The sequence below is a fragment of the Sprattus sprattus genome (assembly GCF_963457725.1).
Source record: "Sprattus sprattus genome assembly, chromosome: 2".
Lineage (NCBI taxonomy): Eukaryota > Metazoa > Chordata > Actinopteri > Clupeiformes > Clupeidae > Sprattus > Sprattus sprattus.
Genome location: NC_137921.1, coordinates 56970980 through 56992129, shown reverse-complemented (window position 1 = coordinate 56992129; position 21150 = coordinate 56970980). Strand labels below are relative to the sequence as shown.

Genomic DNA, 21150 nt, shown 5'->3' with positions numbered 1-21150 from the left:
CTGAACTAAGCACGTAAACATAGAAACTAGGGTGCAGAAACATGGCAGAAGGTGCTCTGGACTGATGAGTCAAAATTAGAAATATTTGGCTGTAGAAGAAGGCAGTTTGTTCGCTGGAGGCTGGAGAGAGGTACAATAATGAGAGTCTGCAGGCAACAGTGAAGCATGGTAGAGGTTCCTTTCCAGTTTGGGGCTGCATTTCTGCAAGTGGAGTTGGAGATTTGGTCAGGATGAATGGTGTCCTCAATGCTGAGAAATACAGGCAGATACTAATCCATCATGCAATACCATCAGGGAGGCGTATGATTGGCACCAAATGTATTCTGCAGCAGGAACATAACCCCAAACATACAGCCAATGTCATTAACAACTATCTTCAGCTTAAAGAAGAACAGAAAGTCCTGCAAGTGATGGTATGACCCCCACAGAGCCCTAATCTCTACATCATCGAGTCTGTCTGGGTTTACATGAAGAGACAGAAGAATTTTAGGAAGCCTACATCCACAGAAGATCTGTGGTTAGTTCTCTAAGATGTTTGGAACAATTTACCAGCCGTGTTCCTTCAAAAACTGCGCAAGTGTATCTGGAAGAATTGATGCTATTTTGAAGGCAAAGGGTGGTCACACCAAATATTGATTTAATTTAGAATTTTCTTCTGTTCCTTCACTGCATTTTGTTAATTTATGAAGAATTGATGAAAATAAACTGTTAACACTTCCATTTTTGAAAGCATTCTTAGTTTACAGCATTTTTTCACACCTGCCTAAAACTTTTGCACAGTACTGTATATATGCATGTAACTATAGGTTTAGGTGATGATCAACAACGTAATAATAGCCATCAGCATTTGCAAGTCATACTATATTGGAGAGAACAGAGATAGGTTAGTAAACAGGATATCAGTCAAACACAGTCAAAGATCTCGCATACATATCTCAGTGCCTGAACTGTACTGATTCACTGCCTTATTATGTAAACATAACCCCTTCGGGACTACAAAGATGGGTTAGTGTAAGGTAAGAATTAGAAGCCAACTCACGTTAGACGAGGTTAGACGAGGGGAAGGGGTTGGAAGTGGGGGAGCCCCAAAGGATTATGACCCCAGATTAGGTTAAGGAAAGAAACTGGGATATGAACCTGGGTCAATTTAGGCACCCAAAGAGAACCACAAGAAATGTGGCCACATCATCAGCTCACTTCATCAAAATGGCCAATAACAGCTCAGCTCAAGACTCCACCAACAGCTTCCAGCACTACACACCACTAAACATTGGGTTGAATCCATTCATTTTACATTTGCTCTCCCTGTTCGGCACCCTTCTGCGACTTTGTTTTCCACTCCTTCAACACACAAATTGCGCTTGTGCACTCCCAAGACTGACATTTTGACTGATATTGTTTGGCCACTTCCCCTTCCTAACTGACGTAGACATTCAAACAACTGCACAAACACCATTCTTTCACATATTCTTGCACAGACACTTGAAGGTGCATTTGAGTTGTTGTTATAAAATAAATAGTCAATAGTTCACCTCCCCCTCAGTACATCTGTGCGGGTAGCCCAGATCAGTAATTCAGCAATCCAGAGGCAAACTACATGCTTAACATTTATTGGATTTTATTCACTGTACTTAAGTCATCAATAACAGTGTGCAGTTAGGTTGTTTCATTACTCATTACTGTGACTTTTGCAGCACAGCAGTTATAGGCTTCGAATGTTGTTATTTACACCATGGAGCTTTGTTTTAAAAGGCCTAATATTGTCTGCAGTAGTTGAGCACACCACAGTAAAAATTCATCTGTGGATTAAGTAGACAAATTTGACAGCTTGATGCATGTGCCAGACTTCATAGCTCACCATGATTAGGTGCTTTTAGATGGACATAGAGTGAAAAAACAAGATTATCATTATTTCAAGCAAGTGCACTTTGACATTTCGAGATTATCATTATTTCGAGGAAGTGCATCTTGACATTTTGAGATTATCATTATTTCCAGAAAGTGCACTTTTGCAAATGCTGTAAGGTTCTGTGTAAAATATGCCTTGTCTGTTTTTTTCTTTCAGGAAATGCTGAAGTGCAGCAAGAACTCAGGGGGAACTGTAGAACTGGAGGAGGCCTTGGCAACTATGCTTGACATCATCAAGTCTGTCAATGACTCTATGCATCAAATTGCCATCACTGGCTTCGAGGTACTGTAGGGTTGACAGGTGGGGTACATGGGATATGTTCCTCTCAGTACGGGCTGTAGGGTTGACAGGTGGGGTACATGGGATATGTTCCTCTCAGTACGGGCTGTAGGGTTGACAGGTGGGGTACATGATGGGATGTGTTCCTCTCAGTACGGGCTGTAGGGTTGACAGGTGGGGTACATGGGATATGTTCCTCTCAGTACGGGCTGTAGGGTTGACAGGTGGGGTACATGGGATATGTTCCTCTCAGTACGGGCTGTAGGGTTGACAGGTGGGGTACATGATGGGATGTGTTCCTCTCAGTACGGGCTGTAGGGTTGACAGGTGGGGTACATGATGGGATGTGTTCCTCTCAGTACGGGCTGTAGGGTTGACAGGTGGGGTACATGATGGGATGTGTTCTTCTCAGTACGGGCTGTAGGGTTGACAGGTGGGGTACATAATGGGATGTGTTCCTCTCAGTACGGGCTGTAGGCAGACTATTCACATCATTATCTCTATGGTGTTTTCTGTGAGCCTGTCTAGACAATTACACCTAATGCTCAGAGTCATTGCAGAGAGCTTTTGGCTGTGTATGTGTGTGTGTGTGTGTGTGTGTGTGTGTGTGTGTTAGTGTGTGTGTTTGTGTGTGTGTGTGTGTGTGTTTTGCTTACTCTAATATGTATTTGTACCTTACTTTATTCAGGGTAACCTCGCTGACCTCGGGAAGCTGCTAATGCAAGGTTCCTTTAACGTGTGGACAGACCATAAAAGAGGTCACAATAAAGTGAAGGACCTTGCACGATTCAAGCCTATGCAGAGGCACATCTTCCTGTACTACAAGATGCTGCTCTTCTGCAAAAAGCGTGAAGAAACTACGGAGGGCCATGAGAAATCCCCCTCGTACAGTTTCAAGCACTCTCTCAAGGTGAGCTGAGACCTCTCAAGCCTTCTGTGTATCCTGTCTGACATGCTGATGAATGGTCACATTACACTCTACACACGTCTCTAAAGAAGCACACACTCTTTCCTCTGAATTAGCATACATTAGAAATATTTAACATTCAGAAATTACCATGAACAGCATATTGACTAATGATTGACTGATTTTCTATTTTCAACTTTAATTTGTAAATAAAACCTTAAGATAGTCATGTGACCCATTTTTTCACTAATTCTCTGAGATTCGTGAGACAAATTCCCTGTACCTATAGGAACTGATTTATTGTTTGACTGATTAATTGATTGATTAGTGGGACCCATCACTTTTCAGCCCATAGTGATACACATGCCAGTTTGAGCCATACCTCCAGACCACAGCAGCTGGGTTACTGCAGTCACTTTCACATTCACAGAACATCACAGAAACAAAGTCTAGAAGACCGTGAATTCATTGCCTTAATTCACTTTCTTAAAAAAAGTTTTCTGGCTCATGAAGTCTGTCTTTGGAATATCCTGTTTGCCTTTCCTCTTTCTCTCTGAAGTGTTGTTCTCTTCTCTCAGCATCTGACTGTTGCCTTTATTTCATTGATAACATCATGGTTTTTCAGAAGAATGGACTTTGAACAGGATGCTTTGATATTATTTGTATGTTTTGATAATTTTATTAATTGCCCATTAATTACTATGTTTAATTCTGTATTTACGCTTTCATGGCATTATTACAGTCATGGTCAACCAAATGGGAAAAGTTGTTCTGTACTTGTTATAAAATGGTGTAAGAAACTACTAGACCTCCAAGCACTCTGTGGGAAGACCCCGATATCGGAACCATAACTCAGACAGTGCTTGGTGATGATAAAATTATTGTTTTCATCCTGGCCTCTGTAACAGTCAGTGTTTTCCCTTTACACCCACCAAACTTTGAATTCCTTTGAGATTGCAGTTACTCAACAGGATGATTTATACACCCAACAAACTTTGAATTCCTTTGAGATTGCAGTTACTCAACAGGATGCCAGTTAGTCCAGTTCCCACATGTGGTATCATTTACGCCCCTTGCTGTCCAACTTTGTTGGTGACAAATTTTGTGAATGTACTTTTTCCGTACAACTCATAGTATAGTCATATAAAACACATGAACTCGTCAAGGATCTTCTCACCTTTGTGGAAAGAACAACGCCCACTGGCGGCGACATTCGGCTGCGATTCATGGAATGTAGGCTACCTTGCGTTCTGAAACATCCATTAACGGTCAAAACAGTGAAAACAAGATCTTTTTTAGCGATAGTTTGAACCATAGTTATGTCAGACACAGTGTTTCAGTGCAATTTAAATTTGCAATGGCTAGATGCTAGTTGCTAAGGAATGAAATGTCATGTTTTTAACACACAGTGACATAGAAGTTTGCTGAAATAGCTGAGGACTGTAAAATTATGTGGATCAAATTGAAAAGCAAGCCATTTCTATGGACCTGACGCTCAAGAAATAGAAACGTGTTCTAAACTTTTGTGTCCACGCAGACGTCGCCAGTGGGCGATGCCCCGTTAAAACAAGTTCGTTCTAAACTCACGCATCTTTTGACGCGCATCAGACACGGCCATTGGGCGTTGACCTTAATCAGCCCTATTTAGATGCCTTGAATTCCTCAACTGTCAATCAGATGGACATTTGATATACTCATAAATAAATATGCCGTAGCCTACTTGAACATGAATGCCTCATGTACAGAAAAGAGACTTTTGCTCCCTCAGAATAGTGAGACGGTAAAATGTCCAACGAAGGGGCAAACGTACGTCTGCACTACATTGTGTTTCGAATTCAGATTAGGGGCGGTTTATTCATTTAAACAGATGAAGCGATGCTTCATAAAAAATCACAAAGGCGAAAAAACGACAGGCATGGATTTAAACTGCATGTGTCTGTAATATTTAAATGAGCTTTAAATATACAAATATAGGCCTACTACAAGTAGATCAGTTAATCTAAACGTTTGCAGTATTTCTATTGTTTACAAATTATAAACCAGATCATATGGATTTTTATACTCTACCAGTGACAGCTAGATGCATGTCTGTGTATGTAGGCCTACGTTAGCCAAGCCTAAATTAAGCCTGTTATCACGAGAACAAGCCAACTGCTCAGAAAATATACTGCGGACTTGCAGTTGGAGTTATTAACGTATACATAATTTCACATCTATGTCTGTCGGAGTAGTAGCCTACTGTTCTTCCTTGTTGCAGCCTGATTAGATGCAGATTTCAGTTATTAAGACCCCTCGCCAGTGTCAAGTGAAAGCCAGTGAGGGCTAGTCAGGTGCCGCTGATCGAGAGGGAGTGGATCTAGACTAGAGGGAGAGCAACAGGCAATGTCACAATAGCTCCTTTGGTGGATGTTAGATACATTATATTAAGACGTTAATATTGATGAGACAGAGACCAGCAATTTAAAATAGTACTTTTATCTTTTGCAAAAGAGGGAGATGTGTCACAACCAAATATCATGAACAAACTCCAAAGAAGAGCTGGGCGCAGCCAGCCTTATGTGAGTAGAAAAAACAGGTTTCATCACACAAAGGGCGGTATTCCGTCCCATCGCTTGAGAGTTAGGCAGTGTGCATGATTATCAGTACAAAAACAGGTGGTTTGCCTCAGCAAGAGAGTATTCAAGACCTCAGCCTGTAGGCCTCAGCACACAGGAAAAGCAAGCAGATTAAAATACAATAACAATGTCTTCATTAAAATTTCTCTATCAGTTGATGAGGGTGCACGATTTCAACCAGACACAACGAAACTGCACAGGAATTTCCTCAAAATTCCTCAGACGTCACCATTTGAGGATTTTTTTTTTTTTTAATTGTCCAACAGGGGGAGCCTATCCCCAGACCTCATAGCTTTCTTACGTTTACAATTTTCTCTGGGTACATACATCATCATACATCTCCCACCACTGATTCAAATTATTTGCTTGCCAAATTGTGGGTATTATACATGCTTGCCTCTCACTCATTTCAGATTTGAATCTATTTTATGCCATTTGGATTGCTTTGTTCTTTTAAAAATACCCTTTCAAAATCTGTTACAAATTCATAGATATTTCTCAGTATTATGTGTGTTTTTATGCAAGCTTTATGAGAACAAGAGGTTGTTAGAAAAATGGTCCCACTAGTTTGGTCCTAAATTTTAAGGTGGGCTTCATAAGGGTCTTAAAGGAGCAACCTTGGAAAAATGGATGACTAACTTCGTTTACATTTAACATTGTGAGATCTTTCATCTTTTCTGTATTAGTTATGAATATTATAATAATATTAGTATTCAAATTTGTGGTTTCTTTGGTCCTGTTTTCATAGATGAGTGCAGTTGGTATCACAGAGAATGTGAAGGGGGACATAAAGAAGTTTGAAGTGTGGTACAATGGACGAGAGGAAGTTTACATCATTCAGGTTTGTAGTCATATATATATATATATATATATGTATGTATGTGTGTGTGTGTGTGTATGTTTATTAGGCTAGTTTATGCCATATAGAAGGGGCACAACCTCAATTGTTACTCAGTATGGGTCATTGGGGGCAGAGCAGTCCAATCCAGTGAGAAACCTAATACGGGCTCTGAGACTGCCGTGCCACATCATATTCTTTCTGGTCTACATGAGACGAACAGGCACACAACCTGAAACAACTGTCAAAACATGGTGACTTCCTCATATCTGCTATTACAAGAGCCCAAATCAACTGACGGCTGCGTGGGGCATACATATTAGGGGTTTCACAGGAAGGCCCATTCGTGAAGTCACTTGCATTCTTTTTGGAAGCCAATTGTTTTGAAAAATAAATGTATACTTTTTTTAGGATGCCCAATCATTTGAGTTGATGCCAGGGAATGTTGCTGATGTTTTAAGCTGGTTGTTGTGAGCTTTCTATGGAGATTTGCAATTCCTATAGTAGACCACTGGAGAGCAGTGTTGACTTGTGGAATAGTCGAGGACTTTGTGATGTAAACAGTGCACTCTGAGAAACTGCATTTCAAGATATGTGTGTGTGTGTGTGTGTGTGTGTGTGTGTGTGTGTGTGTGTGTGTGTGTGTGTGTGTGTGTGTGTTGGTGTCATTCCAGGCCCCCTCCATGGAAGTGAAGAGCACGTGGGTGACAGAGATCCGCAAAGTGTTGACGTGTCAGCTGGAGGCGTGCAGAGGTAAGGAGCTCCCAGAAGGGGGCGATGTTAGGCACAACCCCACCCTCACTTTCCCCACTTCACACACATCCCAGCATCACTATCACTGGCTCTCTCTGGGCCATGGGTGGAATCATGCCTGTGAGAGCAAGCTGAGATGCAGGGTGTGTGGGTAGGGAGTTTATAGTCTGTCTGGTGCTGTGTATTGGGATGGAGTCTGCATGTCTGAGTGTGTGCCTGTGTGTGTTAGGGTAAAGCTATGTATTTTCGGTATATGTGTGTGGGTGGGTGTAATCAAGGTGTTTAGTGTGTGTGTGTGGTGTGGGAGACAGCTGGTAGAGTGCATTGGCTTTATGGTTGGTAGGTTGTGGAGGTGTTTGCATACTCCTTGCACTAAACACACAGGCCTGGGGTTGCTGTCACAGGGACGTGTGCATCCTCCATACAGACCATGGAGCCATTTGTATTCGCAGCATATACGTACCTCAGGCCATGAAGTCGCTTGCAGAGAGCATGTGTTAAGTACACAGACACACTTACACAGAAGGCCGCATACGCCTGAAGACACACACACCTTCACACACCAACACACGCAATGCCACACCCACATTCATCCACCCGTACATACAGAAACTCAAACACTCACACAGTAGCAGCTGTCTGCTGAATAAGTCAGTGTGTGGCTTGAGGGAAACAAGAGCTTCCGGGACCAGCCGGCCGAAGGCCAGACCACAACACAAAGTCTCTGCCCCCCCCCCCCCCCTCCCCCTAGTGATCGGCAAACACAGACAAGCCTCACCGCTGTTCCTCTCCAACCCCTACCCCCCCACACATGTCACATCAATCCAGCTGTACAGAAGAGGCAACATCTTCTCATCCGATCTCACAATCGCCCCCTGCAGGGGGTTCAGGGTATTACGCCATGGCCGCACATTCACTGCTGGTGTCCTGTCTGTGTGCCTGGGTTCTGGTGCACTGCAGCATTCAGGGCTCTTAGCACCGCTCAAGACTTGAATGAGTTTTTATTTTATTATTTATTTTTCATGGTCAGTAGCCACCGCGAAAATCGTTCTTCTGAGTCAGAGATATCAAACGCTCCCAACACTTTGATTTTCCTGACGGATGTCAAGCAAACTCGGAGGAGCACAAAGCAAAGAAAAATCCACAGAGGCTGCCTCATTAATGTAGAGCAAGAGCGAGGGGCGGGAGGGGAGGGGGTTCGGTGGGGGAGGCAGAAAATGTAGGCTACAATCCAGTCGGAGTAACTGTGTCTTATTTCTTCTTATGTACAGAGGCGAGTCAGCTTCATCAAAGAATCACAGAGAACATTTACCATGCTCCCATGAGGTAGGGTGCCTTCTCCAATTGTGTGTGTGTGTGTGTGTGTGTGTGTGTGTGTGTGTGTGTTTATAAATGACCTTGGCATCCGGTGTGATGACCATCATGGAACAGTGCTCTGTGAGATAAGTGTGTTGGCTGACATGTGTTGTCCTTTTCCACCAGGAACAAACTAGCCCTCAGGCAGTCTGATTCCTCAAGTCCAGAGACCGGCTTCAGGCGCAGTAACCCTAGCCCCAACATGCGACAGAAAAGAGGTAAACCTTCAGGTTACACACACAAACACAAACACACACAAAACAGCATATATGCAAACACATGCTCATAAACAGGCACAGGCAAATGTGCATACAAATAGACATGACTCGCATGGACACGAGCAGATACACACTCTCCTACATATACCCCCCCCCCCCCCCCCCCCCTCACACACACACACACACACATCATCACATGTAAAGACTTCTAAACAACCACTGTTACCCTGGAAACCTTTAGACATAAATTGTTTGATTGGAGACGCGTTATCTCCAAGCAGACACTTTGTTTTCCATGCTCAGAGTCAGCCCAGTCTAGCCGGCTCCCTCTTAACACAACCCTACCTGAACCCCCCAGCCCCGGGGTTCGTTCGCCCCAACAGGTAACATCTCAAATGGTGGCATAATGTATGAACTGTGAGGTGTCACACTCACAGGAGAGCTGAGATGTCTTCATAGAGACGTGTCTAATGAGATGCAGGCTAAAGGAGGCTTTAAAGGGAGAATATCAGGTCTTTCAAGCTGCCGTGGTAGGTTTGACAGTCATTAACCCCCCAGCCAACAGACATCCCAGTGCCTTTAGGGAACCCCTTCCCCACCTCCACATAAGACACACCAGAGCGAAGGGTTACGCTCTACTAAGAGCACTGGAAGCCCCTCGCCCTTTCTCCGCCTCAGAACATTGCCTCTATCAAAAGTTAAGTGCTGATCAGCACTTTGAAGTAGTCTGTGATTTTCTTCTTTGTTTGAGGGTGTTAACTGAACTTAATGCACTAAGTAGCCATCTTTCTAACATTTTAAAGAGAATGACCGAAAGATAGCATCCAGACATAAAAATAGCTTAAATCACAAAAAAACCTAGCCATAGTGTGTGAGTGTCTGCTGCCGGGGAGGAGAAAAGCAGCTTTCCTAATGAGTCCTTGATATTTTTGGTCTTTATTGTACATGCCTTGTCGTTTGAATCTAAGTGAAAACATGTGATGAGATGCGTATGTTCACACATATTATTTACATATCAACCTTTTGGGAGAGGAATAACACATATACCAAGAGTGCGGTGATGCTGATGGGAATGTGTGAATGCATCTTGTGAACCTGTGAATTCTGGTCATACTGCACTTTTTAAAACATAAAGGTGATAATTACACAATGATTATTTTTAACATCCCTCTCATGAGGGGGTATGAGAATTTGAATAAGCTTGTCGAAAGTTGAGATAGATCAGTCAATATTGCCTTGATATGAATATGAACATTTAGAGGTCTACATGAGGTTTTTAATCATTATGTAAAGAGAAAAAGTCTGCAGACAGTTAGGTGGATTGAATGTTGGTTCACCTGAAAGTTTGAAATATAGATAAAAGATGAATAGAGCCCTCAGAAATGAACAGTTGGGAGGCTTGATGGATTGATTGCTTGTCTGACATGTACTCTTGCGTGTAGCGGTGTTTTGAGTGAACTGCTTTATGACCTCCACAGAGAATCTCCGCACACACACCCCCAGCACTCTTCCCTCTCATCTCAGTGGTAACTCTGCAATCTCTATCTCAACAACTAACATCTACTTCACTAGTGTCCTGTCCTGTCCTGTCCTGTCCTCTCCCTCCTTTAGCTGATGCTGCCGCCAACACTTATCCTGATCGCAGCTCTAACCCCGACCGCTCTGCTCTTGCTAAAAAGCGCTTCACCTTACAGCGCCTGTCCAACCGCAGGTCCCTTCCCTCAGGTAACCTAATAGTATTTCCTCATATCATCAATCCTCCCCACCACCACCTTCACCCTCTTACATCCCCGTCCTCTGTGTGTCACGTCCCACCACTGCCCATCCTGATGTGACCTTGGGAAAGGTCTCCACTGGTGGAGGGGTCCACCGATGTCCTCTCATCCAGCATTGATCTGTCCGTCTGTCTCCCCATGTTCCATCTGTTGTATTGACCAAAGAGACATTGAATTTCATTTGGTCAGGGAGAGCTTTTTGTCACAGTGCGCTTCCCGTCATCATTAAACCGATTTGGGAGCCGTTCAGCTGCAGGGAGAAAGGGAAAACATTGACCCCCAAAAGAGATACTGGAGGTGATATGATGTCAGGTCGTAGTTTTTCAATGTCCTGCTCTATAGCTCTTGACATTTATGTGTGGTTTGTATTAGAGGCCTCCAAAACTGTCTAAATAACAATGTAAGCCCATTCGAAATATTTGACATTTTGTCTCACTGCTTCCATGGTGAGGGCGTTGCATTACCGAGGGGATTTTGTTTGTAAAATAGCAGGCTTGAGATTTACACACATACTGTACCTCTGAGGTATATTTGTCAATAGCAGAGATATTCAAAATGACATAGAAATAGATAAGTGTCTGTGCTTGGAAATTAAGGGGGAGGGGGGGGGATGTCCTTACAGTTACTGTAAGTGTATCTGTTTTCTGTCAGCGGTACCACAAACTGCTATAGAGAGCACTTATGGTGAATGTAGACTAGCTGAGGTTTCTGTTGAGAAATGTGCACACAGACAGGTTTGTGGTCGTCTCCTCGCCAGGCCTACGGAGTCCGTGGCTGTCTGTGAACTTCAGCTGTTGGCTGATTTCATCTTGTTAGCATACCCCCTCCATTGATTTTCCCATCTGCGCCTGTCAAGTGGCCCTGCGTCGCCAAGTGTGCGCTATTTGTCTTAATCATCCCCCACTTCCTCCGTGTCCTCCCTCCATCTAACGCGTCAGTCTCCCTGTTGACCGTCTGGCTGTTTATGGTCCCTAAATAAAATGAATTAATAAACTTAAGCCGCCTGGTGTTTGGAGAAATCATCGGCCGCTGCTTATTGCCTGCTTACACACACAACAGAAATCAATACGCAGGGACGAGAAAAAGGCAGTATCCTGGCAGCTACTGCTCCCATCGCTCCTGCCATTTATTAGTGTTTGTCTCTCATCTCTCTTCCCCTCCTTCTCCTCCCCCGCTCGCTCTCCATTCCACCTCACCTCACCTCCCGCCATCTTTGCAGTGAGACTAATTGCTAACCTCTGCTTGCCTCTCACTCCAGCACCTGCACCTAAGGAGATGGAGGTTCCTCGCCGCTTCTCTTTAGCCGCCTCTATTAGTGCCTCTACCGCTACGCGCACAGCCACCAAAGGTATCTGGTCAAATGGACCTCTCATGTCCTTCCTCTCCTCCTAACGCTAACGCTGTCCTTATAAAAATGACATAAGCAGGTGCATAAAGGTTAGCGCTGGCGCAATCACTCAGAGGGAAGGTGAGGGAAGGAGAGAGAGGGGAGTCTACTCCGACATGACAACGAGGGGGAAATAAAAGGCCATTTTCTCAACCAGTCTTGTGCATTAGAGCTGCTGTATGATTTATGAAATGACGAAAATAAAAATCTCTGAGCTGCCTCTCCTGAAAAAAATCTGGAACATCAGAAATGTCATTGAATATTTAAGAGAAATCTCATCACTGATAAACGGAGGGCGTCAGGCTCCTGACATCTTTGATGGTGCGTTGTAAGGTGTTTGAGTTCAGCCGGAAGTTTCTGTGGGAGATGAAAACAAAATAATGCCTTTTGTAAACGTGTCTCTCCTTCCTCATTCCTCTTCTGATATATTCGTAACTTTAGAGCAACATAACAAGCTATTACTGTTTGATCTTCTTCGTCAATATGGCTTACAGGTATACATGTATTGCTTCATACAGGTCGACTTCCTTCTAGCCTTAGATCCAAGAGACATGAGATTAAGAGCGACCCCACACCACTAGGTTACGAAGGTACTGCTTAGTGCTCATGGATTATGCATGTGATGGCTCCAAACAGTCGGAACTCATTTCCCTCTTGCAACCCTCTTGCCTGATTTGAAGTTTGGTTACTCATGTTAAAGATGATTTGCTTGAAACTTTTCTGCACGGTTAAGTTCATAAACAGGGTGACCAGATGCAAACCTCTTAAGATTTTCTATTCTGCTGATGGGTGGGAGGTTTATTTAATTTACATTTTTGGTGGGATTTTCTAGACATTTATTGATAGGACAGTGAAGATTATACAGGAGGTGAGTGGGAGGGAGATGGGAAGTGGGCTCTAAAAATGACCTCAGGCAGGACTCGAACCTGGGTCCTCGTGGGCCCTGAGCCCCTACATTGCTGCTGCACTGCAACTCCCCCCGAGGAGGAGTGTTTTCGCCACATTTTAATTAACTAATTTTAATGTTTTAATTATTACGTTTTAATCAGCATTTGAGACAGTATTTTGTTGGCAAAACAACAACTGAGACGAAGCAATGAACTGCCATGGGGAACACACAGAGCATCTAGTCACCCTCACGATTCAGTGCTTAAGTTGGTCGTGTTGGTGTTGCCGTGGTGATGTTTGTGATGTTGGTGATGATGTTGGTGTCGTCGTGATGTGGTTTTGTAATGTGGTTATTGCTTTTTCATTTTGAGCATGAGAACTGCATGGAACCCTGTGTTGTTTTCATATGCATGATGAGAAGTCAGTTACTTGAGTGTTCTGATTTATTCCCGTCGTTGCATCAGTGAAGGGGAGTTCCAGAGAGCAAGATTGTGTGTGTGTGTGTGTGTGTGTGTGTGTGTGTGTTTTGCAGCATTCCTCTGTTTGGCAAATACTGTGTGTGTGAGAGAGTATAAGTTTGCAAACTGCGCATGCTCTGTGTTTGTGAAGCGCTTCTGGCGTCTTGTTGGGATATCTGTGCAGTGTATAAAGCCTCCATTTTCTCCCAGATGTACATACGGGTGCTCCAGCCCAAAGCAAACAAAAAGGTACCACAAGTACCAACTCAGCTGTGCCTAGATCCACATCCCAACCAGGTAAATGTCTAAAGGAAACCAGTACCCTTCTTGTGTGTGTGTGTGTGGTGGTGGTGGGAGGAAGTGACGTGATATAAGAGGTTCCTGGATGAACTGGGTTATGTGACGTGTGGTTGCTGGATGAACTGGGTTATGTTTTGGGGAGCCAAGTATGAAACCTGCATTTGGTTCATCCCCAAACGAAATTATTTCAGACATCCCAGACTGCCAACAGCGTAATTCCGTTTTATAACCATATTTGTTCCCATGTATCCTCTTTAGGATGGACCCAGCGACGCTTGCCCTCGATGGACCCAGAAGATTTCGAGACCATACCATCAAGCGCGGAGGAGCTCTCAAACTCGTCTGACGGGGAAGATGAGAGCAATAACAAAAATGTACGTTCCGTTAAACGAGTCCTTGCATGTGTATTTCCCCCCTGTGCACTCACCGATCTGCCTTTGAGTCATCCCAATCCCTTCCGAAAAGTCTTTCTCAGGGTAATTATTTCCCAGCAGCACTGATCCTCATTATCATGAGCTGAGGACTTGACATTTAAAAGACAAAAAAGGAAAGGGATTAGCCTGGTGTTGGTCTATCTCTCCGCAGCTTCAAACTCCCAGCATTTCACTTTCCATTATAATCTGTCTGATATGTGAGAGTATGAGAGACTCGTTTTAATGGACCGGCTTCATCATGATAACGTAACTCAGGATGGAAGATTCTCACATACACACACACACACTAGCTACTGGTCTTTTTCTCTATTTCGTCTCTTTCACTAGATCTATCTATCTTCCTATCTATCCATCTGTCTATCTGTCTGTCTATCTGTCTGTCTGTCTGTCTGTCTGTCTAATCTTCCTGTCTGTCTCTCTGTCTTCCTCTCTCCATCCTCAGGGGGAAAATGAGCGGTTCCAGGCCCAGCTGGCATATGAGGCGAGGACAGGGCAGGATCTGTCTCTTGAGTCAGGGGAAATAGTGCAATTCCTGGAAGAAGCAGAGAATGGCCACTGGTAAGATATCAGACTTCACTCCCAACTGGCCGTGAGTCCTCTGTGCGTGTCTGAGAACATCTCTTTCATGATGAAGCAACAATGGCTACTGTGGCCCTGCAGCTGGTTAGCCTTTAGAGGGAGGCATGGTTCTATGCTTAAGTAGCCTACTTAAAGCTTTAATCTTCTTAGAGTAACATAACAATATTGAAGAACACTTCACCCTGGGTTCTGTGTAAAATAATTTAGAGGTGTTATTTTGTTTTGCTTGGTTTTAAAGTTAGAGACAAAAAAAGATAAATAAAATCAACATAGCTCCCATTTAAACCTTTTAGCACTGCCTTTGGGTCATTTGCGATTCATTAATTAGCAACTTGTTGGAACATTGAAATTGAAATCATCATTCATCCATCCATAAGCATGACCCATTCAATGCTCTGGTTAGGTCTGTTGCTATGCCTGTTTGTGTAATTAGTGACAAGTTGACTTTCTCATCACCATATTTTATTATGAGTCGTAAGTAATATTGTGGCCTTGAATTTATGAGGTGGTGATTTAGAGCAATCTTGTTCTTCAAAGTCAAGCACTTGACAAGAAAAACGCTACAGAACGTTTAATTAATGGTGGAAGCTGAATGAATTATGCACTGGAATATCACTTTAAGTATACTCGAGTCAACTTTATCATGTTATTTGGGGGTAAGGGTGGAGAGGGAAACCTATTAGGATTGGAAACTTATTTGAGTTTCTCTTTGTGGTCCCATCTGAAATTAAAAGTTAATTCCCTTCTAAGCTTTTTTTCCCAATGATCCGGCATATTAAAAATGTTTCTTTGGCAGATGAGTGTACCATATTGGCGACGAAAAACAATGTTGAACTGAATAATTGATCGGGCTATCCTTCCTCCTCCGCCGAGAGTTGTTATTGCCACTTATAGAAATAGCCTGCCAGCCAGCAATGGATGAGAGTCTGAAATGCTGTCTCTCTCTTACTTTCTTTCACTTTTTTTTCAGGAGGGAGGGGGTGGACTATGAATACCCTATGAAATTAGGCCTGCACTTAAAAATGCTTCAAATATGCTTATATTTCATCACCTCATGCATATTTCATTTCTCAAAACCACGTTCAGTCATTCGCCTCTTCGGGGTTGGTGCCTTGAGAGTGTCTTACACCCTTCTCACTCTCCCTCTCTCTTTCTCTCACTCACTATCCTCCCCTCCCTCCACTCTTCAACTTTTCAAGTCACACTTGTGAAGTAATAAAGAATTCAGTGGGTTTTCATGGACTCAATCAACATGTGCCCAGTAGTGTGTGACATGCTAGGGCAGAGAGGCTGTTTTTGCTGACTGAATTCTTACGTAGTCGCCCCCTCCCACAGTTAGCAACCTCTCCCCTGTAGCTACCACCTGCCACACATGCCTCTCTGGATGAGAAGTATCTATTCCTCATGTCGAATCCCTGTGCAGGCTGTGTCCTCTGCCTCCTGTTGATAGTACATTTCAGTCAGAGAGTAATGACACTGAATCGTTTTACTCCTGATGCTATAGCAGTAGATAGGGGAGATGGTGTTGCTGTGAGCACCTGTGTTGCATCAGTCAGGACTGTTCGTGCTGAGACCTCTTGGTAAGCTCACACTCAACTGTTTTTTGAAACATCCACGAGGTCGGGTAAGAAAACTGCCTCTAAAGTTGAATGTCAAAATGAATGCATACACTTCACTAAGGCTTACTTAAGAAGTGGGTGAAGCTGTTTCAAATCCTGACTTTTTGATATATTTTTCAACTCCGATTCCTTCAATACATCTCAGTGACAGTTCAGAGACAAGCGTTGAAGGAACTCAGGATAAAAATTCATGGAAATATCTGAAGTTTTGTGCTCAAAGGCGCCACGAGTGTCAGCTTTTCAGTGGCAGGGAGTAATCCAGTTTCGCCTTACTTTGAGTTCTCCCAGCCCAGGAACGTGCCTTTTTTAAGCCCTCCATTAAAGTTGAACGTTGTTTTTTTTTCATGTTATAGGCTAGTCAAGAACCTTATTACACAGAAGACAGGTCTGGTGCCAGCCACAATACTACAGGCCACTGCAGGAAGACATGAGATTTACAGTAACACTGGTACTTCCCACTAACTCAGTGTCCATTTTAAGCAAGCAAGCACTTACAAGGAATTTCATTAACTCCCGTGAGGGATTTGGAGAGGGTCACATGGGGGAAAGGGAACCTGGCTTGTGTTGCTATGCTGCTAGTGGGGGACGGAGCCGAGCATGATGTCATCCATTGTGGCATGATCCCTCTCCGCCTCCACCCTCCAAGCTTGGCCCTGTCATGTTCACCGCTCGCACTTGTCTTGGTGTGTGATTGTCTTGATCTCGTATAGCAAGTGCTTTGTCAGTCACAGGCCCCTCGTCTGCACAACTGCTTTTTGGGTTTAATTGGGACACTAGCAGCAGAGGCTTTTGCTTGGGGCATGTGCATAATTTTGCTTGGAGCTTCGCAGCGAGTGTACACTTGCAAGCAGCACAGCTCCTTTGCCGTTTGAAAATCAGGTTTGAGAACTCATACTATTTACAAGCATTTAATGAAATGTATGACTCTGACTTTTTCATTTTTTACTGCCTTGGTTATCTTTTTGAATATAAGATGAACTGTGCTGTTGCATACATAGTGCTAATGCTCTAACTTGTATGTCTCAGTATGGTCCTACGACAAAAAAGAGGAGTCGAAAAATGAAATACCCTGCAAACAATGTATTTAAAACTGAGTATGAATAGTGAAATAAGGATCTCATCACATATGTTACTCTCGCAATAACATGCCTTCTTGGAAACTCCCCTTCTTTGGTCGTAGTGTGTGCTGCATCCTTTAGTGCCATTGTCCCCAGCTATTTTTGTCCTGCTTGTCTGAATCTTTAAACTCCCCATTCCTCACTCCCCTGTTGCTTGGCACTCATTCGCTTCAAACAGCTGTTTTGTCCTGGGTTGGAATGTGCGTGGCTGACCCTCCACTATCCTTCTGCTCCCTCTCTTTCTCTCTCTCTCTCTCTCTCTCTCTCTCTCTCTCTCTCTCTCACACAGACATCTTCAGTGACTTGTGCACCGCGGCACTCACGGACAACGAGGACAATGAGGACGACGCTGCGGGTGACGTGGCTACAGCAAATCGACGGAATTGCATCTAAGAGTGGCGATTCCACCACCTTGCTTCAGTGCCATGCATTTAAGTGAATGCTGCAGGACACATGCCCGTGTAAAACCTCTTCAGAGAAAAAGCACAAAAAAACCCCAGACCTAAACATCTGCAAAGAATGTCCCATCATTGCCCCATCAGGCTACAGTATGGCCAACCATATTGGAATGAGGAGAGTGGAGAGGGGGACAAATATGGTGGTAAACTGCTCCCTCTGGCTTCAGTAGTCCTACTTCAGCTGCCAATGTCAAGCAACAAATTGCATACCCAGTCAGCCAAGAGCCCCGGGAGAATCTCAAGCCCTTGTAAGATGGTGCTCAGTGCTTTCATTACCAAACTTTACTGTGCCTTCGTGGGGGCTTGTGTAGCCTGCCCTCCTTTGGCTAAAAGTGCTCAACCTTGGTGAAGGGGAATCACTCCAGTGACAATATGGATGGACTCAAAATACCACAACAAAATGAGGAATGCATACAGTGTGTCACAAGCTTGGGATGACATGACCTACTGTGACTGGTCTGCAAACAGGCTTGATTTTACCATGACTCTGAGAGAACATTTATCAACTGTACTGTCCTGCTGAATTTTACACCTGTTATCTAGTTTCTGACTCCTATACACAGCACTTCTTGAAGATTTGTGTAATTTTCCTGTACATTTGTATACTCTAAACTAGTGTTTCCTGGCTGTATTAAAGTACACATTTTATTTGAAAAATGTCAAGGTATATATGTAAGGGTTTTAAAAGGTTATTGGCCTTATATATTTCATGAAGATATCCATCTCAAATACCTTTTACAGGCTAGCTAAAGTGACCAAAGTCACATTTCCTATGGTCATGATGCCTTAATTAATATGTCAGTTAAGGAGAATATTTACCACATCAACTCAGTATTTTAGTAACTCTGACCATCATATATATTCCAATAGTACTGTAGGGACTAGGTGGCAGTACTATTTTCTTACAGTATTGCATACCTGAATGTTTTTATGTAAGTTTGTATATTATGTCAATAATATTATTCCAGCTCTTAAAGTGCATTCCCTTTGTACTTTGTAGTGATTCCATACCATATATGAACTGTTTCTGAAATTTTAAAGTAAACACGCATTCCATCAGTACAACTGTCCTCATAAAGGGACATCATATAGGAATAGAAATGTCAAGAAATACATATGTACAGTATAAAGATGTTTTAAAGGCTTTCTCAAGATGACATGGAATTACACCGTTCCATAGTTAAAGCAGGCCTTTGTAGCCTTTTCAAGCTGTCTATTAAGTTTCAGACTGGACCTTTGAACTCTTGCTGAAAGGGCAGATGATTGTAAACAAATGCCATTAGTCTTGACTGCAGACTGTTGGATTCATATGACATTGTCATATCTTCTATTTAAATGTACCGCTATTATTTAAAACAAAAGAATAAGGGTTCTCTGACAAATCTGTTTGGACATTGTCAATGGAATGTATAAGAAGTGTTAATTACCTGTCTGTACATTTGTACGCATATGAGAAATACATGGACTGTATCAGCTAACTGTGGTGTCTTTTCCTTTCCTGGGATCATTTTTCAGATGAGATTGTACCTGACCATAATGACATACTTCAGGGAAAGAATAATACCATTGATTTAAACCATTTACTTAAAACCTAATGCTTTCTCTCAATCAGAGCCTACCTCTAAGTTTTAATTTGACTGTCTGCAGTGAATACAATTATAGAGTAAAAACCGGCATGTTCTAAAGTTGTTAATCAATACTGTTAATTATACTGCTACTGCTTAAAATGATTAATTCATCAAAATTCAAATATTTCTAAACTGTCTTCTTAATCCAATCACCACAGGGCAATCATGCTTTTTGACCTCTGAATAGGACATCTTGTGCAGAGCCACTCACTCAATTTTGACTGAATGCCAGTTTTGGTTTTCTCAACTGAGGCACATTTAGTCTCCCATGAGACAGACACATGAACTTTTAGGGGAACAACAACAAGTTATTTGGAACCTCCTCTCAACCACTCAAGCAAACAATCCCTGACATTTGGGGTGGGAGTATGAGCCACTCTTGAAAGGATTCTCTTTTTTGCCACATGAACATTTAGTCCACAACAGGCAATTGGTGAGCGAGTGAGGACATAGGTGTTTGCTTTCCACCAGAATGGCACTGGGGAAAAAGTGGGGTGGCAAAGTCTTTGCTTCACTGAGCTTTCCTTTACTCTACTGAGAGTGCCTTTCAAGCTCTGTCTGTGTGTGTGTGTGTGTGTGTGTGGGGGGGGGGGGGGGGGGGGGGGGGGCTGGGGAGGATGTGACGAGCATACAGAGGCACAGGAGTTTAAAAAAAAAAAACTTTAAAAAAAACCTAGTGACGCTCAGCACTTTATCCTTCAGGCTCCACACAGGTTCCAGGGGATTCTCTGAAGGCGCCCACAACTGCATCCCAACTCAGAGTGCATGGGCAGAATACATCATAAGCACTTGTCCCTGAAACAAACTCCCAGAGATGGCATCAAGGGAAACCAGGGCAGAACAAAGCTGTAGGACTTCTGAGGGAGTCTCTTGTTTGAAAAGGTTATTGTTATGTATTCATAGTAACAATCAGCTAAGAACAAAGTGCTTCCATCTAACTGGGCCTCTTCGTCTATTTTCCAAATCAATTAGTCAAAACAATAACTCGATTTAATCTGTTATACCTTTTATTTTTGTGTTAATAAAAAAAAGCCTACAGGACTTTGCCTTTGATATTCGCTCAATAAGGATATGTAAGTTTTTTCAGAAAAATGTGAAATATGCTGTCCAGCCGTCCACAAACAACACAAACGTTCCTGAATTCGCTTATGTGTTTCTCCGACAGCATCTTCCCAAAGCGCATTGTGGTTTGAATGGAACGACCAATCAGAAGCGCCAACGTCGTACTTCCGTCAAGCGATCGGACTTCGACCAATCTGCTTGCTGCCCTTCTGTTTGTCTCACAATTTGAATTCTCGTAGAAAGTTTAGGGGTTTGGGAGTAGATTGATGCAAAGATGGCATGTAATGTCACTGTTTCATGATTCTATTTTCATTATAGCTATGGCGTGTAGCCAAACATTTGGGCGTAGTTAGGTATTTTTTCAATGAACCGTTGTTCTGACACCTGCAAGGAACTTATGAAAAACTTGTCAGTGCTTTGGCTATCGTTAGCTAGCTGCTAGCCTAATTTACCAGCGTGAGCTAACTAGCAAGCTACCCTAGTTTGGATAACGTTACCTTCAAAGCTGGTCAACCAGCCAGCTGACTAGGAAAACCTTTCGGACGGTTGTGGAAAATTAAAGAGGTCAG

At 43.1% G+C, this 21150-nt stretch overlaps 1 protein-coding gene across 1 annotated transcript in view; it reads left to right on the top strand.

The window, feature by feature from the left end:
• The window catches only part of mcf2l2 (MCF.2 cell line derived transforming sequence-like 2), a 53665-nt gene extending 34523 nt beyond the window's left edge, over positions 1-19142 (top strand). The window contains exons 21-34 of the mRNA XM_080833312.1: positions 2066-2191; positions 2877-3098; positions 6459-6551; positions 7223-7301; positions 8573-8627; positions 8784-8875; positions 10487-10600; positions 11909-11998; positions 12556-12627; positions 13594-13680; positions 13942-14057; positions 14560-14675; positions 16669-16763; positions 17723-19142. Of these exons, the coding sequence (XP_080689438.1) occupies positions 2066-2191; positions 2877-3098; positions 6459-6551; positions 7223-7301; positions 8573-8627; positions 8784-8875; positions 10487-10600; positions 11909-11998; positions 12556-12627; positions 13594-13680; positions 13942-14057; positions 14560-14675; positions 16669-16763; positions 17723-17826 (1461 nt within the window). The 3' untranslated portion in view covers positions 17827-19142. The remainder of the gene's footprint in view (positions 1-2065; positions 2192-2876; positions 3099-6458; positions 6552-7222; positions 7302-8572; positions 8628-8783; positions 8876-10486; positions 10601-11908; positions 11999-12555; positions 12628-13593; positions 13681-13941; positions 14058-14559; positions 14676-16668; positions 16764-17722) is intronic.
• Positions 19143-21150: the final 2008 nt, after the last annotated feature.